This window comes from Nerophis lumbriciformis, linkage group LG05 (assembly GCF_033978685.3).
Source record: "Nerophis lumbriciformis linkage group LG05, RoL_Nlum_v2.1, whole genome shotgun sequence".
Taxonomy (NCBI): Eukaryota; Metazoa; Chordata; class Actinopteri; order Syngnathiformes; family Syngnathidae; genus Nerophis; species Nerophis lumbriciformis.
Window position 1 is genome coordinate 16943727 of NC_084552.2, and position 22873 is coordinate 16966599.

A 22873-nucleotide genomic window follows, 5' to 3' on the forward strand; every position below is an offset into this window, starting at 1 on the left:
TGCTGTTTTTTTTACATTAGGTAGAGAAAATTAATAACATTATAGGGGTGGGCCAAAGAAAAGGCAAACTACATAAATACATACAGTGGAGTGTGAGGACCCCTAGAGGTAGTTGTAGGGTGTCCCCAGCTAAATGACAGATATTTAATAGTAATATTTGTAGTAGGGCTGGGCGATATATCGAATATACTCGATATATCGCAGGTTTGTCTCTGTGCGATATAGAAAATGACTATATCGTGATATTTGATTATACGTTCTCACATAGTTGCTTTTAGCTGCGGGCATTACACTGCTACAGGCGTTTGTCACTCTTTCTTGTCTCTCTTTCTCACAGAGACATAAAACAAGCGCACCTTCTTACATACGTCACATACTGTCGCGCGTGCAACGACATAAGCTCTCGCCGAGCAGAGAGGTAGCGGCATGGGTAACGTTAGCTGTGATGCTAGCGGAGTGGTGCGAGTGGTAATACGAGAGAAAGAAGGTGCGAATCTGGTAACAAATGAAGGAAGAATAATTAATTCCAAGAAAAACAGCCAGTGGTTTGGCTTCAAGCGGGAAGATGTCAAGTATGCGGCAAAGGCATTGCTACAAAAAGTAGCAGCTCTACTAATGTAGCATAATTTGAAAAGTCACCCGCTAAAGAATAAGGAGTGCTTGAAACTCCCCATGTCAACATCTCCGTTCGGTGCCACACCAACAAAATGCCGAAGCAACCATTTCCAGATCAACACCGTATGAAAAAAATAGTCAACAACAAAAGGAGTTAACGTCCGCAGGAACCTACCACATAGCGAAAGACATACACTATTTGATTTCCTATTATACAGCTCATTTTTATTTGACAGTTTTGGAAAAATCTTGTATGACATCAGGCACAAAAGTGCACTTTATTTGTTTTACACTATTGTAGTGGCGTTCTGTACAAATGTGCACTTTAATTTAGTGTTGTTTTGATATGTCATCTTACTGACATCATGCACAAAAGTGCACTAATAGCTTGTTTTAAAATGTCTCTGACAATCTTGCACTTTCTGTTTTGGAAATGACATGAATGTTTGTGCCACTGCTTAATAACTGTTTAATAAATACAGTTTTGGTAAATTGACTTTTTTTGTGATTTCCCTCTCTGCTTGAAAGTTTAAAATGAGCATATATTAATGCAGTATGTACAAGAATGTTTTAATGTAGACACATAGAATCATCATACTGCTGTGATTATATGCATCAAGTGTTCATTCAAGGCTAAGGCAAAATATCAAGATATATATCGTGTATCGCGATATGGCCTAAAAATATTGAGATATTAATAAAAGGCCATATGGTCCAGCCCTACTTGAAAGTACTCTGTGCGTGTGCGTTGCCGAACATGCTCGTCTGTTCCAGCATGTCGTGACGAAGGCAAGCCGGGATGTCCCATTAAAATCAAAAAATAAAATTGCACCGGTATATTTCACAGGCAGTAAGTAGAGTATCGTTTTTAATTCATTGGTACCGCTGTATTACAACCTTTCCCTCGTAATTTTACGACGAGTTTCTCAAAAATATTTCCTTTTTATTCTGATCATGTTCTACTTGGACTCTTTTACTTGAAAAAATGTGACTTTTATTTTCATTGCAGCTTTGAATTGTTTTGATACAACAAATGTTCTTTGTGTCTTGTGGTACTCCAGCAGCGTCCAGCCGGTCGCCCGCTCCATCTTCTCGTCCCCTGATGCCCAGGGTCCTTCCCTGGGCTCCTGTGGTGCCCACACTCACATCATGTTCCTGAAGACTCACAAGACGGCCAGCAGCACCGTGCTCAACCTGCTCTATCGCTTTGGGGAGGAGCGCCGCCTCCGCTTCGCTCTGCCGCTAGGCTACCAGCTCGGTTACCCCCTGCCCTTCAACGCTCACAGGGTCAAAGGTTACAGATGGCCCGGCGCCGTGGAGTTCCACATCATGGCCAATCACATGAGGTTTAATAAACCGGAGGTCAGTGCACTGACTTTACTTGAATTAAAAAATCATAATACAAGCGAAAAGTGGTACCGCATTGTTATGAGTTTGAGTTACAGTACGATTATAAGTAAACAGTTGCCTTCCCTTCTTCTCCCGCCAAACGAGCTGTTTGGAATGTGCAGAATTGGTAACGTCACAAATTGGGAAAACCGTAGGCAGATTATCTATATATGGTGTAAATGTACACAGTGTGCCTTGCAAGCGTCCGCCATTGTAGTCCTCGCAGTAATCAATAAGCTCCTTCTTTTTCCCTATCCTCTTGTTGTGGGGCAGACTGGCTCGTACGTGCACATGCATCCTCCGCAGTTGCCATTTCTAATGCAAAGTAGCGTACAGCTCTCACTTATATCTGTCAGTAGACTCTCTATGGAAGCACTAAAAACCACAACAAAGGGGAGGGCAGGTAAATAAGACCGCCCACGAAACGGCGCATCCTGGAGAGACGTTCAGAAAGCAGCTCGAGAACGGTCTGTAAAACATAATCTATGCAAAATTTGGACCAGAGAATCACCATTACAAAAAAAATCATGATATGTCCCCTTTAAAACAGACCCCAATTGACACAAATGCACCTCATTTACAGGGCTTGAATTTAACGGTGGCAAGTGCCGCGACCACCCTTGTCACTTGCCGTAATGTCCTAAAAAATTGACCAAAATCGACGGCAAGAACACGCCCTTTGACTTTAACGGTAAACGGTATAATGATCATTTGCGATAAAATTCTCGCCGGTTAGTAATACTGTCCAATTTTTTAATTATCGAAAAACCATCATTTAATAATGCATTTTAGGCAACACAAAGTCAGGTGCATGCGCACTAGCGTCGTTTGGCTTGATAATCATGGCGGACTAACGGCACACACTTTGCTCCGGAGGTTTCCCCTCGGAGTAAATGGAGCCAAGCGCTTGGTTTAATGTAATTTTCCCTCACTTTCCGCCTTGCGTTTAAGAGCGCACTGCTTGTTTAGATGGAGACAGGTGTGGACAATATTGGAGACAGAAGCACTTGTCCCCACACTAATAGTTTACAGCGAAGGAGAAAACTATTTGATGTTGCTTTTATTTTCTCAAGACAGCGTCTATCAGCTGCTGTGACTGAGAGTTAATGATTTGAGGAAACACGCAGCAGGTCATTAACGTTGTCACAACTTCTTTATAAAGACTTTAGTTTATTTACTGGGATGATCACTCGTCTTTTAATTTAATTGCGTTCAAATAACATCAATACTAGCTATAACGTTTGTGTATTCGTTGTGAGAGGTGTCACTCCTGGTTTTTGTTGTTGCCCAAACTGTTGCACTGAACCACAAGGAGGTGTTGGCGAAGAACAAAGCTTGATTACTAGACTTCATCTTCATTAGCCAAACTGCTTTGACTTTTATATTGATATCAAAAAGTAAACACCATGTTTTTTTACATTACTTGTGTTTATTTCATGTCACAAAGGTGCTATTTCAAAAACCATCCATGTGACACAACATTTTATTAATGTTTTATTGTGTATAGTTAATTCCTATACGACATATTTCTGCTCAAACTCTTAATGGATCTGTCTCGATACAGCATCTATATGTACATATAAATGTACGTAACTTTAAAAAAATAAATAAATACAAAATAATTTAAAAAAAATAACTTCCTCTATCAAAATGTAAAAATAGAGATAAAGGCATCATGTAATGACAAAAAGCTGACAAGTTGATATTAGTAAATAATAAAATAACGTAATATTTGTCTATATATATATGGATAATGTTTATCTATATCCTTTTTATTAGACATTACAAATTACATGATGGTATTTTATTTACATCCCAACACTGCTTTACCTAACAATCAGTAATCATGATTGCAATATTGATAACAATAATCTTAAATATTACTTTGGCCATAATTGGCAGCACTAGATCTCATACACAAACACTATTTGTATCTGTATGGAAAAAAGTGCAGATAAGGTGCCATCTTTCAAAAAATTGTTTGCCTTGGTGCCCTAAAATATGAGCCCTCCGTTAAGGCAACACTTGCCTTGATCTTAAAAAGTAAAAATTCGAGGCCTGCATTTATTTGCTCAAATGTCCTAAAAGTTTTATCTAAAGTACCATCGGGGTGTAATTTGAAGTGAAATTTAGCAGCGAGCACGCCAGTCGGAGTCTTCTCACTCATTTTTGTCATATGCATTGACTGGAGCACTGACCGTATAACAGCCTGTGCTAACATTCACGGTTAAGGTACAGGAGCATGTACAGTTCAAATACATTGTCAGGATAGGATAGGACTTTATTGTCATTGCACAAGTACAACGAAACTATGTTTTCAGCACAAACCAGTTCAAGATTAGACAAACAAACAGTGTACAGGGTTACAGAACAGGAAGGCTGATGGGTCGCCACGAGGCGCACCGTAAAAGGTGGGAAAAAGGTAAAATGCTGGGGAAGAAGATGAGTAAAAAAATACAATCTAGACTGGGCTCCTAAGGGGGCCTAGTCTGGAGTGGGAAAAAACCTCCATGCCATGCACACATAAACATGTTACATTTAATCACGACAACTCGCAACAGAGGGGGCGGGGGGCCTGGAGGGCGACTGCTGCTATGAAGCGTTGCCAGCCATCCATCACCCCGAAAGGGAATCAAGCAGTGGTGAAGGCGTGGGGTGGGGGAGGGAGGGCAGGTGTGTGTTTATATGCCCATTGTCTTGGGTGTGTTGATGTAGTGTCCATAGGCCTGGGGCCGTTCTGCATGCCAGCTAAAGTTAGACTCCAGGTGTCGTTGAGGAGGGAGGGAGGTCAAAAGCGTCCATCATTGAGGAGTCGTCGGGGGATGTTTTCAGAACAGCCTGCTCCTGTTGTTGCAGCGTCAAGGCCATTCGAGGGAGTCAAATCGTAGATTAGGATTTTTTTTTTCCGCGAGCAGACATTACAATGGCTTGTCTGTTCTATTCGTCCATGCTGGTTCTCATATCCAATGTTTCCCTTTCAACCAGCTTTTCCATGATGTGATCCATCTTGCGATTCAGTTCAGAAATTGCCCCAGTCTGTGATCCCACAGCCCGGCCCAAACCTTCCATTGCAACGAACAGCCTTTGAGCTCCTTGAGTGGCTGCCATCGTCTTACGAATTTGACGATACACCAGAGCAATGCCCAGCCCAATCAGCAGGTGCCCCGCGATTACGGTTCCAAATAGGTAGATGTCTTCCACGTCCTCGGTGGAAAGGACTGAGAGGCACATGATTCTCCATTTATCCCAGGAATCTCTCACGTACCCGCAGCATCAGGGCAGCCAGGCTCCCCAGAACCTCTTTTCCTCGTCGAAAAGATTTTGTCAATTGAGTCGAGAGTCAAGCTGTTCATTTCCATGTCTCATGTTTAGATTTGGAGGACAGCGCAAAGAAAGAGGCTTCAAAAAAGTGTAGACAAGACAAAACAAAGAGAGCAAGAAGGGAGCGGAAAAAATGTGACCGCCCTCACCAGATTAATCTACATATATACATGATTAATACAATATTTTTGTGATAAACTCATTATTTTTGTCAGCCCTACTATAAATGTCCCTACGATGTTGGGTAGTCGTGTTAAACCAGGGGAGCCCATTACGTTGATCGTGAGCTACCAGTCCATCGCGGAGGGTTTGTCAGTCGATCGCCGGCCAGTTTTTTTTTAAAATAGTCCTAAAATGAGCGATCATCAATCTTCACTATGACGTCATTTTCGTCACTTGAATGACATTCGCGACACCCGAGGATCTTGTGAGATGACGCTGGCTGCTGTGAGCTCAGTGTGAAGAAAAAAAACACAGACACGAAGGCGAGAAACACTTTTTATTTTAACTGACTATCGCGCCGCACCTGCCGTCAAAACCCTGAAGAACAGCCGCACAGTTCCGGTCTTCACAATAAAAGTGATGCTACATCCTGCCTGCGTTAACACAATAAGAGTTTCAGAAAGCTAGCAAGCTACAGAGTAAGCCGTTAAAGTATTTCTTGTAAAGTGTAAAAAGAAGTATGGAAGCTGGACAAATAAGATGCTAAAAACAACCACTTTCATGTGGTATTAGACAATGTAAATGTGAAAATGTGGAAGTTATCAGCACTACTGTGAATCATGTCTGATTCCAATCAATGCAAGTCACCAGAATCAGGTCATACACCAACTTATATTCTTGTCTTTATGAAAGAAAGCAATCTATGTGTTGTGGTTTGAGTTTATTTCCAACATGCATACAATTACAACATGCTGCATGTGTTAAACATGCTTGTCCATCCATCCATTTTCTACTGCTTGTCCCTATTGGGGTTGCGGGGGTGCTGGAGTCTATCTCAGCTGCATTCGGGCGATAGGCGGGGTACACCCTGGACAAGTCGCCAACTCATCACAGGGCCAAAACATGCTTGTATTTGTATTGAACACCTTTAACATGTTTACAAAAACGTCTGTTTCATTAATAAATACATATTATAAATACAAATACAGTGGGGCAAAAAAATATTTAGTCAGTCACCAATTGTGCAAATTCTCCCACTTAAAAAGATGAGCGAGGCCTGTAATTTCCAACATAGGTATTGTATTTTTCGGATTATAAATCGCTCTAGAGTATACGTCGCACCGGCCGAAAATGCATTATAAAGAAGGAAAAAAACATATATAAGTCGCACTCGAGTATAAGTCGCATTTTTGGGGGAAATTTATTTGATAAAATCCAACACCAAGAATAGACATTTGAAAGGCAATTTCAAATAAATAAAGAATAGTGAACAACAGGCTGAATAAGTGTACGTTATATGAGGCATAAATAACCAACTGAGAACGTGCCTGGTATGTTAACGTAACATATTATGGTAAGAGTCATTCAAATAACTAACATATAGAACATGCTATACGTTTACCAAACAATCTGTCACTCCTGATCGCTAAATCCGATTAAATCTTCTTCCTCGTTGTCGCTCCTGGTATGCGCCGCTAGCGTCCTTTCTTTCTGCTGCTTGATCGCCGTTTTCTGCTGCACATTTCACTACGTCCAGCTTGTAATCTGCAGTATATGATTTCCTTTTCGGTGCCATTTTTGTTCAGTTTTTATAAGTTACCGCCAATGTAGAAATGATCCATTTTAATAGCTACGGCAGTAGCATTTAGCATATAGCAGTTAGCATCCCATGACCCACAATGCACTTCTGCCATGACCCTCCCCCGCCGAATTCATATTGGTTGACGTGTGTGTGACGATTGCTGACATTTTGCTTCGTCTCTTCCATGAATTAGATAAATAATATTATTTGATATTTTACGGTAATGTGTTTCACACATAAATCGCTCCTGAGTATATGTCGCACCCACGGCCAAACTATGAAAAAAACTGCGACTTATAATCCGTAAAATACGGTACACCTCAACTATGAGAGACAAAATGAGGGAAAAAATTCCAGGAAATCACATTATCTGATTTTTTAAGAATTTATTTGCAAATGATGGTAGAAAAAAGTATTTGGTCAATAACAAACGTTCATCTCAATACTTTGTTTTATACCTTTTGTTGGCAATGACAGAGGTCATAGGTTTTCTGTAAGTCTTCACAAGGTTTTCACACACTGTTGCTGGTATTTTGGCCCATTCCTCCATGCAGATCTCCTCTAGAGCAGTGATTTTTTTGGGGCTGTCGCTGGGCAACACAGACTTTCAACTCCATCCAAAGATTTTATACGGGTTTGAGATCTGGAGACTGGCTAGGCCTTGAACTGCTTCTTACGAAGCCACTCCTTTGTTGCCCGGGCGGTGTGTTTGGGATCATTGTCATGCTGACAGACCTAGCCACGTTTCATCTTCAATGCCCTTGTTGATGGAAGGCGGTTTTCAATCAAAATCTCACGATACATGGCCCCATTCATTCTTTCCTTTACACGGATCAGTCGTCCTGGTCCTTTTGCAGAAAAACAGCCCCAAAACATGATGTTTCCACCCCCATGGTGTTCTTTGAATACAACTCAACATTCCTTCTCTTTCAAACACCACAAGTGGAGTTTTTACCAAAAAGTTGTATTTTGGTTTCATCTGACCATATGGCATTCTCCTAATATTCTTCTGGATCATTCAAATACTCTCTAGCAGACTTCAGATGGGCCTGGACATGTACTGGCTTAAGAAGGGGAACATGTCTGGCACTGCAGGATTTCAGTCCCTAGCGGCGTAGTGTGTTACTGATGGTAGCCTTTGTTACTTTGGTCCCAGCTCTCTGCAGTTCATTCACTAGGTCCCCTGTGTGATTCTGGGATTTTTGCTCACCGTTCTTGTGATCATTTTGACCCCACGGGGTGAGATCTTGCGTGGAGCCCAAGATCAAAGGAGATTATCAGTGGTCTCGTATGTCTTCCCTTTTCTAATAACTGCTCCCACAGTTGATTTCTTCACTCCAAGCTGTGTACCTATTGCAGATTCAGTCTTCCCAGCCTGATGCAGGTCTATAATTTTGTTTCTGGTGTCCTTTGACAGCTCATTGGTCTTTGCCATAGTGGAGTTTGGAGTGTGACTGTTTGAGGTTGTGGGCTGGTGTTTTTTATACTGATAACGAGGCCAAAAAGGTGACATGAGGTGCCAGAGGAGCCTCTTAAAGAAGAAGTTACAGGTCTGTGAAAGCCAGAAATCTTGCTTGTTTGTAGGCAACCAAATATTTATTTGGATTTTACCAATTGAATATTTAAAAATCCTACAATGTGATTCCCTGGATTTCCCCCCCATTCTGTCTCTCATAGTGGAAGTGTACATATGATGAAAATTACAGGCTTCTCTTATATTTTTAAGAGGGAGAACTTGCACAACTAGTGGCTGACTAAACACTTTTGCCCCATTTTGTGTGTGTGTGTGTGTGTGAGTGTGAGTGTGAGTGTGAGTGTGAGTGTGTGTGTGTGTGTCCTGGGCATGACGTTAAAGTGCATCCGGCAGTGGAGGCTCTTCTTTGGGGGGTCTTGGGGCACTAGGAGGTTAACCCCTTTACTACTGTTACCCCAGGTGGCCCTTGGCAAAGGCCTAGTACCTGACTGCCCCCTAGCCAGGGATACGGCGAAGACCCGCTGCCTTGTGGGTAAGTCTAGGAAGACAAAGGCTAGGGGAGCACACCCTGAAAGAAAAGCAACGTGGTTGGCGGCACACGACAGGCGGTCCTCCAAAAAACTGGAGCTCCGGCAGCCCTTTCCTACAACTGTGGAAGAGTGCCGGTCGTCCTGGGTTCCCCTTGCCACCGGATCCCACCCTCTCACAGTGAAGAAGTGCTGCTGGGACATGCGCAACCCCAGTGGCACTTTAAACAAGCTCCTCTGCGCAGGTATTCATCTCTGCCTCGGTGAGACCAGCTACCGGAAATGAAACAAAGTCTGGTGGCGATGGGGTATCTGATAACGGGAGCAGGTATGAATGCACCGGAAGCTCCTAGTCAGAACCCTGCACATCAGCGGTACAGGGCTATCTATGGTCGCTAGTAGCTGAAATTGAGTGGCAGCTGCTCTCGGCAGACCCCTGTACGCCTGAGCAGCCCTATTTAGGATTGCACTGCTCACCCCAACTGGGGAAAGGCCTAGAAAAGGTGGCCCAAACATTGCCCATTCAAAACCATCCTGGACAGGCTACCGCACCTGTCGGGAATTACACTCCATCCATCCATCCATTTTCTACCGCTTATTCCCTTTTGGGGTCGCGGGGGGCGCTGGAGCCTATCTCAGCTACAATCGGGCGGAAGGCGGGGTACACCCTGGACAAGTCGCCACCTCATCGCAACCAAATATAAAAATATAAGAATTACACTCCGCGGTCAAAATAAAGCAAATAAAATAATCCCTCTTAAACTGACATCATGGAACTTAAGGACACTCCTGGACACTAGCGTTACCACTGATAGACCCCAGCGCAGAACTGCACTCATTGCAGCGGAACTTAACCGCTACAATGTTGATATTGCTGCACTTAGTGAAACCAGACTCCTGGATGAAGGATCCCTGAAGGAAGAAGGGCAAGGTTACACTTTCTTCTGGAAAGGATACCCTCCAGGAGGGGAGCATCAGCACGGTGTGGGAATTGCAATAAAAAACAGCCTCCTACCAAAACTCCCAGAATCACCGGTTGGCATAAGTGAAAGGCTCATGTCACTCAGGATTAAATTTACGTTACATTAAACATATGTTTCTTATTGCAATCGAAGAACAAGTTTGGCCTTAAATAAAATAGTGAACATACTATACAACTTGTCTTTTAGTAGTAAGTAAGTAAACAAAGGCTCCTAATTTGTCTGCTGAGGTATGCTGTAACGTGTCATTTCACATTCTTTTATTTTGTCAACATAATGAAGGACAAGCTGTAAAAATGAATTATTAATCTACTTGTTCATTTACTGTTAATATCTGCTTACTTTCTGTTTTAACATGTTTTATCTACACTTCTGTTAAAATGTAATAATCATGTATTCTTCTGTTGTTTGGATACTTTACATTAGTTTTGGATGATACCACAAATTTAGGTATCGATCCAATACCAAGTAGTTACAGGATCATACACTGGTCATATTCAAAGTCCTCATGTGTCCAGGGACATATTTCCTGAGTTTATCAACATAATATGAATTTTAATAAAAGGAAAAAAGATTTTGTGACGATAAAAAATATTGATGTAATCATAGTAGTATCGACTAGATACGCTCTTGTACTTGATATTATTACAGTGGATGTTAGGTGTAGATCCACCCATGGCATTTGTTTACATTCAGGCACGCTACCCCTTTTTTTAGCGGTGTCGCCGCTATTGTATCCTCCTATGGTGTGTAAGCTATTCCTCGTCCTGCAGGGATGATACTTTTAAGTAACATACTTTATTTGTCGCCATGGAGGCGAGGATTAGTGATTTAGAAGTAGCTAAAACACCGCCGACTGCCGATGGACGTCAGCTGCTAGCCAGCTAGCCATGTCTTAAAGCACCTCTTCCTGTGGGCATTTCAGTGTTATAACTTCACCTTTATCTTTAGTTTTTAGGCCAAAATGCGTCTGTTCTGCCTTTTTTGTTTACATGCTCCTCTGCTCATAAATCCAGCAATGTTACGAAGTGACGTCGCGCCGTTATGCCCGTTCAGAAAATAAATAAATATGGGGAATCTGTACTTTTCAAACAGACTATAACACTGTTTTTGATTCATTGGTACCGCGATACTATACTAGTACCGGTAAATTGTACAACCCTATTACATACAGTAAGTACACACTCATTTATCTGTGCTAGTAGTGTACTCACAGGAATAAAACTATATAAAACACACAATTCTTATATGATTTCTATTATTTATTTTAATAATTTCAGGTCAGCTTCTCATGCTAATATTTTATTCAGGTTTATACAGCAAGTGACATTAAAAGCTATTTAGGTTCTGTTTACACAGTAGATACAAAATGATATGAGCAAATGTGAATGCACTTTATTCACATCCAAATTCTGTTTGAGACTTGCAAGCCATCATCGCCTTCTTTCTTTTGGTATGGTGGTATGGTCTTTATTGTCATTGCACAAGTACAGCAACACTTTGTTTTCAGCACAAACCCGTTCAAGATTAGTCAAACAAACAGTGACAGGGTTACAGAACAGGAACGCTGATGGGTCGCCACAAGGCGCCCCGTAAAAGATGGGGAAAAAGGTAAAACGCTGGGGGAGGATGAGTAAAAAAATACAATCTAGACTGGGCTCCTAAGGGGGCCCAGTCTGGAGTGGGAAAACAACTCCATAGTAAAGCACACACATACCGTATTTCTTTGAATTGCCGCCGGGTATATAGTATGCGCATGCCTAGAATTACAGCCGGGTCAAACTCGTTTTGCAAAATAATTAGCGCATGCTTAGCATTACCGCCGGCTCAGGATCAAACTCGTTTCGCAAAATATTATTTTTATTAGCGCATGTCTAGAATTTCCGCCGGGTCAAACTCGTTTCGCAAAATAATTAGCATATGCCTAGAATTTCCGCCGGGTCGAACTCCTCACGTCACGAGTGACACTTCACCTGTCATCATTTTCAAAATAGAGGAGGCTGATTTCAATAATTTAAAATCGCATAAAGAAGAAGAAGAAGAAGATAAAGAGCTATTCAGTAGGATTTAAGGTCCAACATAGTGAATATGCTAAAAAGAACAGTAAGCAGCTATGTTTTATTAATATACCGTAGCTGCGTGTGTCAAATATGAGTCATTAAATGACTCCCGCTTCCTGGTGGTAGAAGGCGCTAGTGATCCTTCTTGCAACTACGCGGCTGCAGAAGAAGTGACAACAAGCAGCAACAGTGAGCAGCGATCGTTTATTTTTTCCTCTCGCTTGCTTTTTTAACATTGAGGATTACATATCTAAAATAAAACAGTTTTCTAAACTGGACTTTCAATCGAAGCAGGAGTTAATAATTAAAGGAATATCTCCATCGAGACAGAGAGACTTTTAAAACTGAAGAAAGATAAGGAAGACTTCTATAAACAAGTTATCGATGCTTTTGGTCAGAAGGAGCTGCGCATGGACTTCATTTATAAGTAAAGGTAAGACCATAATAAAGTTTTTTTTATTAAATGTGCTTTTCATGATGGTATCCTTACATCACACTCAAAGCGCAGGCCTAAATTTACCGCATGCCTTTGGTAAGCGCCGGAGTGAGAAGAGGTTTTAAATTAATTACCGCCCCGGCGGCAATTCAAGGAAATACGGTATACATATTAAAACGTACAACTGGAGACTTGCAACAGAGGGGAGGGAGTGGGGGCTACGGTGGCAGACTGCAGCTCTTAAGGCGCTGCCCAGCTGTCCATCACCCCTAAAGGATTTGCGTCAAGGGCGTTGGATGGGGTGTGGGGAACGTATGTGTGGCGTATATATTTCATTGATGCATGTGTGTGTGTGTAAGCCTGCAGCGTGTCTCTGTTCCGCAGCCTAGGTGTTCTTGCAGCCGCCAGTCAGTCCAAAGTCAACGACAACAGGTGTGTGTCCATGAGAGACAAGAAGGGAGTTTGTGGTGTCTTCACTGCACTGTCCTTCGGGAGAGTCTTGAAGCCAGGGAAACAATCCAAGTTAGAATGTTTTGTATGCGAGTGAAAATAAAATTTGTTTTTCACTCTTAATTGTCTATTACTGGTCCTCAAATGTATCCTGCAGGGCAGCGATCTGATGTCATCCAAATCACAACAGTGTCCACAGTTCTGCCCGCATCCTCCAATCAGTTGTCATAATTTCGAATAGGTGGTCCTCGACTGAAAGGGTCGCCAGGCACGCGGCATTCCTTCTCCTCCCAAGAGTCCGTCGTGACTCGTGTGTCCACCAACAACCGCTTCGTCCAGACAGGCAGGTTCCCCCAAACCTGTCAAACATGTCAATTTCGTTGTGAGGCCAGTTAATTAGTTCCAATGTTTAGATTTGGAGAGCAGTGCAAAAAGAGGCAACAAGAAAGTTAAGACAAGACAAAGAAGCAAGCAGGAGAGATAAGGGAGAGGAGAGGGTGCCGTCTGCCCTCGATAAATGCCAGTAAGAAAGAAAAAAAAGACGATCGCTCCAGCATCTGCACTCTCTGTTTTTCACAACTTAGTGCAGATACAGTAGTAGTACTGCAGATGTTTTCATCTGTTTGCTACATTCTGACAGCTGCAAAAACAGTGCAAGAGTTAACCTATGCTAACAGTCCCTTTCACAAACAATACATTGTTGTACGTTTCTCTACCTTTGCTGAAGTTCTGCTTGTTGTTCCATGAAAACATTTGAGAAGAAGCTCACTGCACCTTTTGCAAGAAAACACTTACCGTATTTTTCGGAGTATAAGTCGCACCTGCCGAAAATGCATAATAAAGATGGAAAAAAACATATAAGTCGCATTTTTTGGGGAAATTTATTTGCTAAAACCCCAACACCAAGAATAGACATTTGAAAGGCAATTTAAAATAAATAAAGAATAGTGAACAACAGGCTGAATAAGTGTACGTTATATGACGCATAAATAACCAGCTGAGAACGTGCCTGGTATGTTAACGTAACATATTATGGTAAGAGTCATTCAAATAACTATAACATATAGAACATGCTATACGTTTACCAAACAATCTGTCACTCCTAATCGCTAAATTCCATGAAATCTTATACGTCTAGTCTCTTACGTGAATGAGCTAAATAATATTATATATTTTACGGTAGTGTGTTAATAATTTCACACATAAGTCGCTCCTGAGTATAAGTCGAACCCCCGGCCAAACTATGAAAAAAAACTGCGACTTATAGTCCGAAAAATACGGTATATGGCAAATCTGAAAAATGGTTGTTAGGATTTTTCTTCAATCAGTTTACAGTAGAGAGTCTTCTGGTGTATTTATTTAGCTTATGTCTTTGTACTTTTTAATCCATTTGGATGTGAAATGGTCTTCAATTATATTCATTATGGTTTTAAAAAGTCTTAAATATGACTTGTTGAAACTGGCAAACCCTGATTTTACATGAGACTGTGTTTGTTTTCATCTAAACATGGGATGTGCACAGTAACATAGACGTGTGACTTGCAGTTGAATAAATGCTGGGAAAAGCAGATTTTTTCAATGTGAATTGATCCCTGAGAGTGTGCAGGTGGAGCCGATGTTGTGACCAGTGAATCTTCTGAAGTTTATTTTCGACCATGTATGAAAAAAAAAATAGCAGCAACGTTGGTCTTCAAGAAATATACAGTATTTAACAGTACATTTCAAAATATAAATTCTGATACTTTTGGAGATGGTGGGGTGTGAAGGGTTTCATTGCATCCGAAGGGAACGCCTCCATAAATGAGCTGTTTGCAGACAAACTCAGAAAGAAGGTTAAAAAAATTTGACTTTGGAGCAAGATTTACGGAAAATAATACATATCGAGACCACAGCGTTTGTTAAATGCGGATTAGAATCATCATAAGTCCCCTTTGGTGTTGTTAGATTTTGTAAAATGACCCCTTGTTTGTACAAAAGTGCTACCTTTTTTCTCTGAACGCTTCATACTCGTGAAACCAAAACCCGGTTCTATAAACCCGGTGCCAACATAAACTGTATTAACCAGGCCGAAAAACCACCACCTTTGAGGCGTCCACACCGGAGAATAACTAACATTATCGCCATTTAAAAAATAGTATAAAACTTATGATACTTATATGTAAAAATGAAATACAAATAATATAAATATCACATTAATAAATGAATAAAAACATAACATTGAGAGAATAATAGTAGTAATATTAATAATTAAGATAGAAAACAACACAATGAAATATTACAAAACATAAGAATTTAAGATGATCAGTAAAAGGTTTGATTAAAAAGTGTGTCTTTAGCCTTTTTTTTTAAAGTTATGGGTCTCTGCAGTCCTGAGTCTCTCAGGCAGGCTGTTCCACAGGTGGGGGCTATAGTGGCTAAATGCCATGTTCCACAAGTGGGGGCCATAGTGGCTAAATGCCATGTTCCACAGGTGGGGGCCACGGTGGCTAAATGCCACCTCACCGCGGGTCTTTGATCTGGTATTTGGTAAAGCTAAAAAGGCCAGTGCCAAAGGACCTCAGGAACCGCGAGGGTTGATCCGGTGAAAGCAGGTCAGATAAGTAAGACGGCACAAAGTCATTAAGACATTTAAAAACTAATAGAGCTTTAAAATCGACCCTGAAGCGAACGGGGAGCGACTTTAAAACCGGGCATTACCATAGTCTAAAGGACAGGAAATAAAAGCATGCATTAGCACCTCCGTATTGGCCTGGTAGAGAAACGGGCGGACCCCGGCTATTTTCTTAAGATGATAACAACCTATTTTTGTAGTATGTGGGCTAAAAGTCAGCTGTGAGTCAAAAATCACGGCCAGTTTTTTAATAGACTGTGTTGGTTTAAAATCTTGTAATTTTGGTAAAGATTTCTCCCTCTGGTCTTCAGGGCCTATAACTAAAACCTCTGTTTTGTCCTGGTTGAGCTGTAGGAAATTCACCGCCATCCATGACGTGTCTACAATGCAATTAAAAAGTACATCTGTTGGTGCTGTGTGTCTCCAAGAGGCAGCAAATAAAGTGTCACACTTTGTTGGTGACGAACCCCAAGATGCAGAGATGGCAGGCTTTGTCCAGGAAAACATGATTTAATGTTCATAAAATAAAGGAAAAAACACAAACCAGGAACTAGGAACAGGAAACAGGAAACCAGGAACTGGAAGATGAGGAACAAAAAGACAGCAAGCTACAAACATCTACAATATATAGCTTACCGCTACCGCTTACAGCTACACTGACATCGACAAGTAGGAATGACATCAATTCGGCAGTGACTGGAGGGCAGGGCAGGTATAAATAGCAGCTGGCTGATTGACACCAGGTGTGGCCGGGTGCCAATCAGCCACAGCTGAAGGGACAGCACTCAGAGAGACAAACAGGAAACTGAACCAAAATAAGAGTGCTGACAGGAAATAAAACAGAGGAAAAACTAAAACTTAACCAAACTGTCAGGGACAAGCCTGACAGTAGCCCCCCTTCCCATAACGGATACCAGACGTTTTAGAAACCCGTACTTATCCAGTGGGTTTGTACCCGGTAACGGCGTCACCGATCTTTGTTGTCCACGTTGAAACAGTGTGTTCCGTCTTCCTCTCCATTGTGGCTGTTCTGTGAGGAAAGCTGCGTCCTGGTTCAGTTGTATCTCGCTTGACGAGCCCGTTGTTTTACCTCCAAATATCCGTTTGAGAGCTGACTTCATTGACGAGAAGCTTAGCTCGGTGTTAGCCGTCAGTGCTAGCTGCCTGTCTTTCTCATCGAGGCAGGCTGTGTCAAGAAGTTTAAAGGCTAACACCGCATCAGGGAGTGTCATATTGTACCTTTTCATCCGGTTGTAGCGCTGTTCAAATCAATAATATAGTCCACCATTGAAACAGAACTATTTTTGGTGATGCGGTCGAAGTACGATCCTTTTCCTCTTTCAGGAAAACGTCATCCAGTTTTGCAAATAATGCCGTCATACCGTTGTCATTGTCAACACCAGGGGGAGCTCCACTAACCACGTTAAACCCAGATTCCGATCTAACATTTAATGTGGAATGCGCTCCCAACAGGTATAAAAGAAAGGGCTTCTCTATCCTCCTTCAAAACAGCAATAAAAGTACACCCCCAGGCAACTTCAACCCTAAACTAACACCCTCCCCGGATTGTTAATAATCAAATGTAAACAATCAAATGTAGATACTTTTCTTATGCCTTCTGATCTCTCTCCCTCTCTCTCTCTATGTCCACTACTTGCTGTACATATCCTACCAAGTCAAACCTACACTGTTTCAATATCCATTTCTCTGTTCTCAATTGTTGATGACTGATGATAACAACTAAACCTATATATATATATATATATATATATCTATAACCTATATCTCTGCCATGCCTTGATTGTTTGAATTCACATTTTCAGCTCTTCTGGGGATCCCAGGTACACAAAAACACGTGCCAACAGGCAAGAAAGGCCACCTTCACCTCATTGTGACTTTGTTCGTTGTCCTTGTTTTGTCTTCCAGGTGGAAAAGGTCATGCCTGCAGATACCTTCTACTTCTCCATCATTCGGGATCCCGTCGCCATGGCGGAATCATCCTTCGCTTACTACAAAGAAGTCGCTCCTGCATTCCGGAAAGCCAAAACCTTGGGCGATTTTGCTGACGATCCTTGGAAATACTATGACCCGCGTGCTCGGAACAACCACTACGCCCGCAACTTGCTGTGGTTCGACTTCGGGATGGATCACAACGCAAATTTTTCTGTTAGCTTGGCACGTCGCGGCGAGGCATTAATCCGCCACAACTTCAAGCTCGTCCTGATGTCGGAATTTTTTGACCAGTCCATGATCCTCCTCAGACACGCCCTCTGCTGGCCACTGGACGCCGTCGTCTCATTTAGCCTTAACGCTAGGCAGCAGAAGCCTGGTGTCGGCGTCGGGATTAGTGAAACCTGGGTGGGGAAAATCAGAGGCGCTGGCGGACAAGGCGGTGGTCGTGGACGTTCCCAAAGCAATCCAGTTCTAACGGAGGATCAGCGAGTCAAGCTTCGGCAATGGAATGCCTTAGACTGGTTTTTATATGACGCCTTTAACCGAACCTTCTGGGAAGACGTGGACAAGTTTGGTAAGTCACGCATGGAGCAGGAAGTGGGTCTCCTCCAGATGCGGCGAGAAGCGCTCGCACGAGTTTGCCTCAGGGACGGAGGTAAGCCCGTGGAGGCTCACCGCATCCGGGATAAAACAATACGACCGTTCCAGAGTGGATTAGTGAAAATTCTGGGCTACGAGCTGCAACCGGGTCTGAACAACGCCACAAGGACGGCGTGTCTGAGGATGATCCGACCCGAGATCCAGTACAAGGACGTGCTGGACGCCCTACAGTTCCCGCGAACTCAAGGACAGCAAGCTCCGGGAGTTGTAATGAAACCAGACTCCTCCAGGTTGTCTGGGGGGAGAACAATAGGTGATGAGGTGGCTCGGGACTGGGACAGGAGTCGATTAACAGACCACCAAAACCAGACGGATTCTGGACCAGTGAAGACTAAAAGACGAAAGTTTGAACCGGTTTGAGCCAAAACAAAACCCTATTTTGCACTACCACATTGTAATTGTTCACCTAGCATCATTCTTGTCCTTTTGGGATGCTAACAAGACGGGATGTCAGTAATAATACTGAACATTATTATTGTTATTGCACACTACTGGTATTATTTGACTTCCTAAGCCTTTACATCAAGCCCCGTTTCCATATGAGTTGGGAAATTGTGTTAGATGTAAATATAAACGGAATACAATGATTTGCAAATCATTTTCAACCCATATTCAGTTGAATATGCTACAAAGACAACATATTTGATGTTCAAACTGATAAACCTTTTTTTTTTTTTTGCAAATATTCATTAACTTTAGAATTTGATGCCAGCAACACGTGACAAAGAAGTTGGGAAAGGTGGCAATAAATACTGATAAAGTTGAGGAATGCTCATCAAACACTTTTTTGGAACATCCCACAGGTGAACAGGCAAATTGGGAACAGGTGGGTGCCATGATTGGGTATAAAAGTAGATTCCATGAAATGCTCAGTCATTCACAAACAAGGATGGGGCGAGGGTCACCACTTTGTCAACAAATGCGTGAGCAAATTGTTGAACAGTTTAAGAAAAACCTCTCTCAACCAGCTATTGCAAGGAATTTAAGGATTTCACCATCTACGGTTTGTAATATCATCAAAGGGTTCAGAGAATCTGGAGAAATCACTGCACGTAAGCAGCTAAGCCCGTGACCTTCGATCCCTCACAGGCTGTACTGCATCAACAAGCGACATCAGTGTGTAAAGGATATCACCACATGGGCTCAGAACACTTCAGAAACCCACTGTCAGTAACTACAGTTGGTCGCTACATCTGTAAGTGCAAGTTAAAACTCTCCTATGCAAGGCGAAAACCGTTTATCAACAACACCCAGAAACACCGTCGGCTTTGCTGGGCCTGAGCTCATCTAAGATGGACTGATACAAAGTGGAAAAGTGTTCTGTGGTCTGACGAGTCCACATTTCAAATTGTTTTTGGAAACTGTGGACGTCGTGTCCTCCGGACCAAAGAGGAAAATAACCATCCGGATTGTTATAGGCGCAAAGTTGAAAAGCCAGCATCTGTGATGGTATGGGGGTGTATTAGTGCCAAAGACATGGGTAACTTACACATCTATGAAGGCGCCATTAATGCTGAAAGGTACATACAGGTTTTGGAGCAACATATGTTGCCATTCAAGCAACGTTACCATGGACGCCCCTGCTTATTTCAGCAAGACAATGCCAAGCCACGTGTTACATCAACGTGGCTTCATAGAAAAAGAGTGCGGGTAATAGACTGGCCTGCCTGTAGTCCAGACATGTCTCCCATTGAAAATGTGTGGCGCATTATGAAGCTTAAAATACCACAACGGAGACCCCCGGACTGTTGAACAACTTAAGCTGTACATCAAGCAAGAATGGGAAAGAATTCCACCTGAGAAGCTTAAAAAATGTGTCTCCTCAGTTCCCAAACGTTTACTGAGTGTTAAAAGGAAAGGCCATGTAACACAGTGGTGAACATGCCCTTTCCCAACTACTTTGGCACGTGTTGCAGCCATGAAATTCTAAGTTAATTATTATTTAAAAAAAATAAAAATAAAGTATGAGTTTGAACATCAAATATGTTGTCTTTGTAGTGCATTCAATTGAATATGGGTTGAAAAGGATTTGCAAATCATTGTATTCCGTTTATATTTACATCTAACACAATTTCCCAACTCATATGGAAACGGAGTTTGTACATTATTACAGCAGAGCCTCCACAAAGTCACACAATTACGAAATTAGTGCTTGCGGTATTCGGAGAAAAAAGTTGTAATATAACAAAAAAGTCAAAGTATCATGAGAAAAAAGTCGTAATGTTATGAGAAAAAGTGAAACTGTTGTGAAACTCGTAATATTTCGAGACGTAAAGTCATAACCTTACGGAAATAAAGTCAAAGTATCACAACACACGGTTGCAAAGTTATGAGATTATATCAGAATGTCAAGAAAATTAAAAGTGTCAACATCGCAAGAATTAAGTCTTAATGTTACAAACATCTTTCAAACATTCAAAACATTTTCAGGACTTATGCAGATCCCAAATACAGATCAGCAGGTACCAGAAGGTAAGAAAAGTTGCTTTTGCATAATATTGCGAAACAAAACGCCAGGTAATATGTCTTACCTTATACACACACCATAATAATACTCGTATGTTTAATGCGACGACAATCCATCAAGCGGTGCGGTTTCATAGCTTACCAAAGTCGTACTAAAACATTTTGGTAGAGTTTTGCGTGCCGTGTGTAATGTTGTATTATTGTATTGTATTATAACATATACAATTTTGGGGTTGTTTACTTGAGTCATATTGCAGTCTACATGTGTGACTGCCATCTACTGGTCACACTTACCATTACACCATGTACCAAAAAAAATTGCTTCGAGGTCGGTAAGCAAAGCCAGAATTATTCCGTACATTAGGTATAAGGCGCACTTTGAGAAGAAGAAAAAAGAATTTTAAGTGCACCTTATAGGCCGGAAAATACGGTACATGTTCAGTTACACCTCTAAGATACCATTGTTTGTCATTATAAATACATATAAGACTGTAAAAAGCAAATGGTAATGTGAGAATAAAGTTAAAAAATAAAATAAAATGAGAAAAAAATATATTATGTTATAGACATAATCTACGAAAAAGTCATAAGATGACAACATGGGGTAAAATATTTTTTTATTATTATATTATTAGAATGTATTATTTATTATTATTATTATAAAAGTTCGTAAAATAAAGTGATGTTGTTACCATAACAATATTATAACCACCATCTCAAGTAGTCGTGTTATCCGAATAAAGTCAGTATTACAAAAATTGCAATCTGTAAAATGAGATTTAATTGTAAACTTTTTCTCGTTACATTACGACTTTATACTCACTATAACATGTTGAGCATGTAAAATAATGGCGTTTGTGGTTTTTTTTTAGAATCAATGTTATTGTTTCAGTGGGCCCTGAAATATATATATTTTTTTATATTTTTCATTTATTGTATACGGCACGACAGAACAGTTGCACTGGAAAGGAAATGTGTGATGACGGCCATAGAACCAAGATTACCGACATCATAGGTTCTGTTGTAATAGTGTGGTGATCATGGTACTTTTTACATCATTTTCAACAGTTTATTTATCGCAGAAGGTACGCTTTGTATTTGTTTTTGAAAGTGCCTGTTGTGTTTTTGTATTTTTTATGAAAATCTTAACTAACTCGTACGAATGCAATGTATTTATTTGTTGCAATTGCAATGATGTTAAATTATTACAATACATATTCCTGTTTGAGGATTTGCTGCATTTTTACTACGCTAAGCCAGTAAATTATAGATGCTGTACATAATAGTAATACAAAAACCAAAACCAGTGAAGTTGGCACGTTGTGTAAATTGTAAATAAAAACAAAATACAATGATTTGCAAATCCTTTTCAACTTATATTCAATTGAATAGACTGCAAAGACAACATATTTAATGTTCGAAATGAGAAACATCATTTTTTTTTGCATCAGTCCATCTTGGATGAGCTCGGAAGCCGGCGGCGTTTCTGGGTGTTGTTGATAAATGGCTTTGGCTTTGCATAGTAGAGTTTTAACTTGCACTTACAGAATGTAGCGACCGACTGTAGTTACTGACAGTGGTTTTCTGAAGTGTTCCTGAGCCCATGTGGTGATATCCTTTACACACCGATGTCGCTTTTTGATGCAGTACCGCCTGAGGGATCGAAGATCACGGGCGTTCGATGTTACGTGCAGTGATTTCTCCAGATTCTCTGAACCTTTTGATGATATTACGGACCGTAGGTGGTGAAATCCCTAAATTCCTTGCAATAGCTTGTTGAGAAATGTTGTTCTTAAACAATTTGCTCACGCATTTGTTCACAAAGTGGTGACCCTCGCCCCATCCTTGTTTGTGAATGACTGAGCATTTCATGGAATCTACTTTTATACCCAATCATGTTCCCTATTAGCCTGTTCCCCCTGTGGGATGTTCCAAACAATCGTTTGATGAGCATTCCTCAACTTTCTCAGTCTTTTATGCCACTTATGCCAGCTTTTTTGAAACATGTTGCAGGCGTCAAATTCCAATTGAGCTAATAGTTGCAAAAAATAACAACGTTTTCCAGTTCCAACGTTGAATATCTTGTCTTTGCGGTCTATTCAATTGAATATTGTCACGACTGGGACTGAGGCGTGGTTTGTTCTCCCGAGGTGCAAAAGATTTGGACCATACGTGGCGTGAAGGGGA

At 41.3% G+C, this 22873-nt stretch overlaps 1 protein-coding gene across 4 annotated transcripts in view; it reads left to right on the forward strand.

Moving 5' to 3' along the window:
* The window catches only part of gal3st4 (galactose-3-O-sulfotransferase 4), a 77836-nt gene extending 58475 nt beyond the window's left edge, over positions 1-19361 (forward strand). For 2 of the 4 annotated variants that reach the window (XM_061961200.2, XM_061961201.2), the window contains exons 3-4: positions 1677-1977; positions 17534-19361. In XM_061961200.2, the coding sequence (XP_061817184.2) occupies positions 1677-1977; positions 17534-18580 (1348 nt within the window). In that variant the 3' untranslated portion in view covers positions 18581-19361. The remainder of the gene's footprint in view (positions 1-1676; positions 1978-17533) is intronic. The other 2 variants (XM_072913161.1, XM_061961202.2) reach the window with 1 other exon arrangement.
* Positions 19362-22873: the final 3512 nt, after the last annotated feature.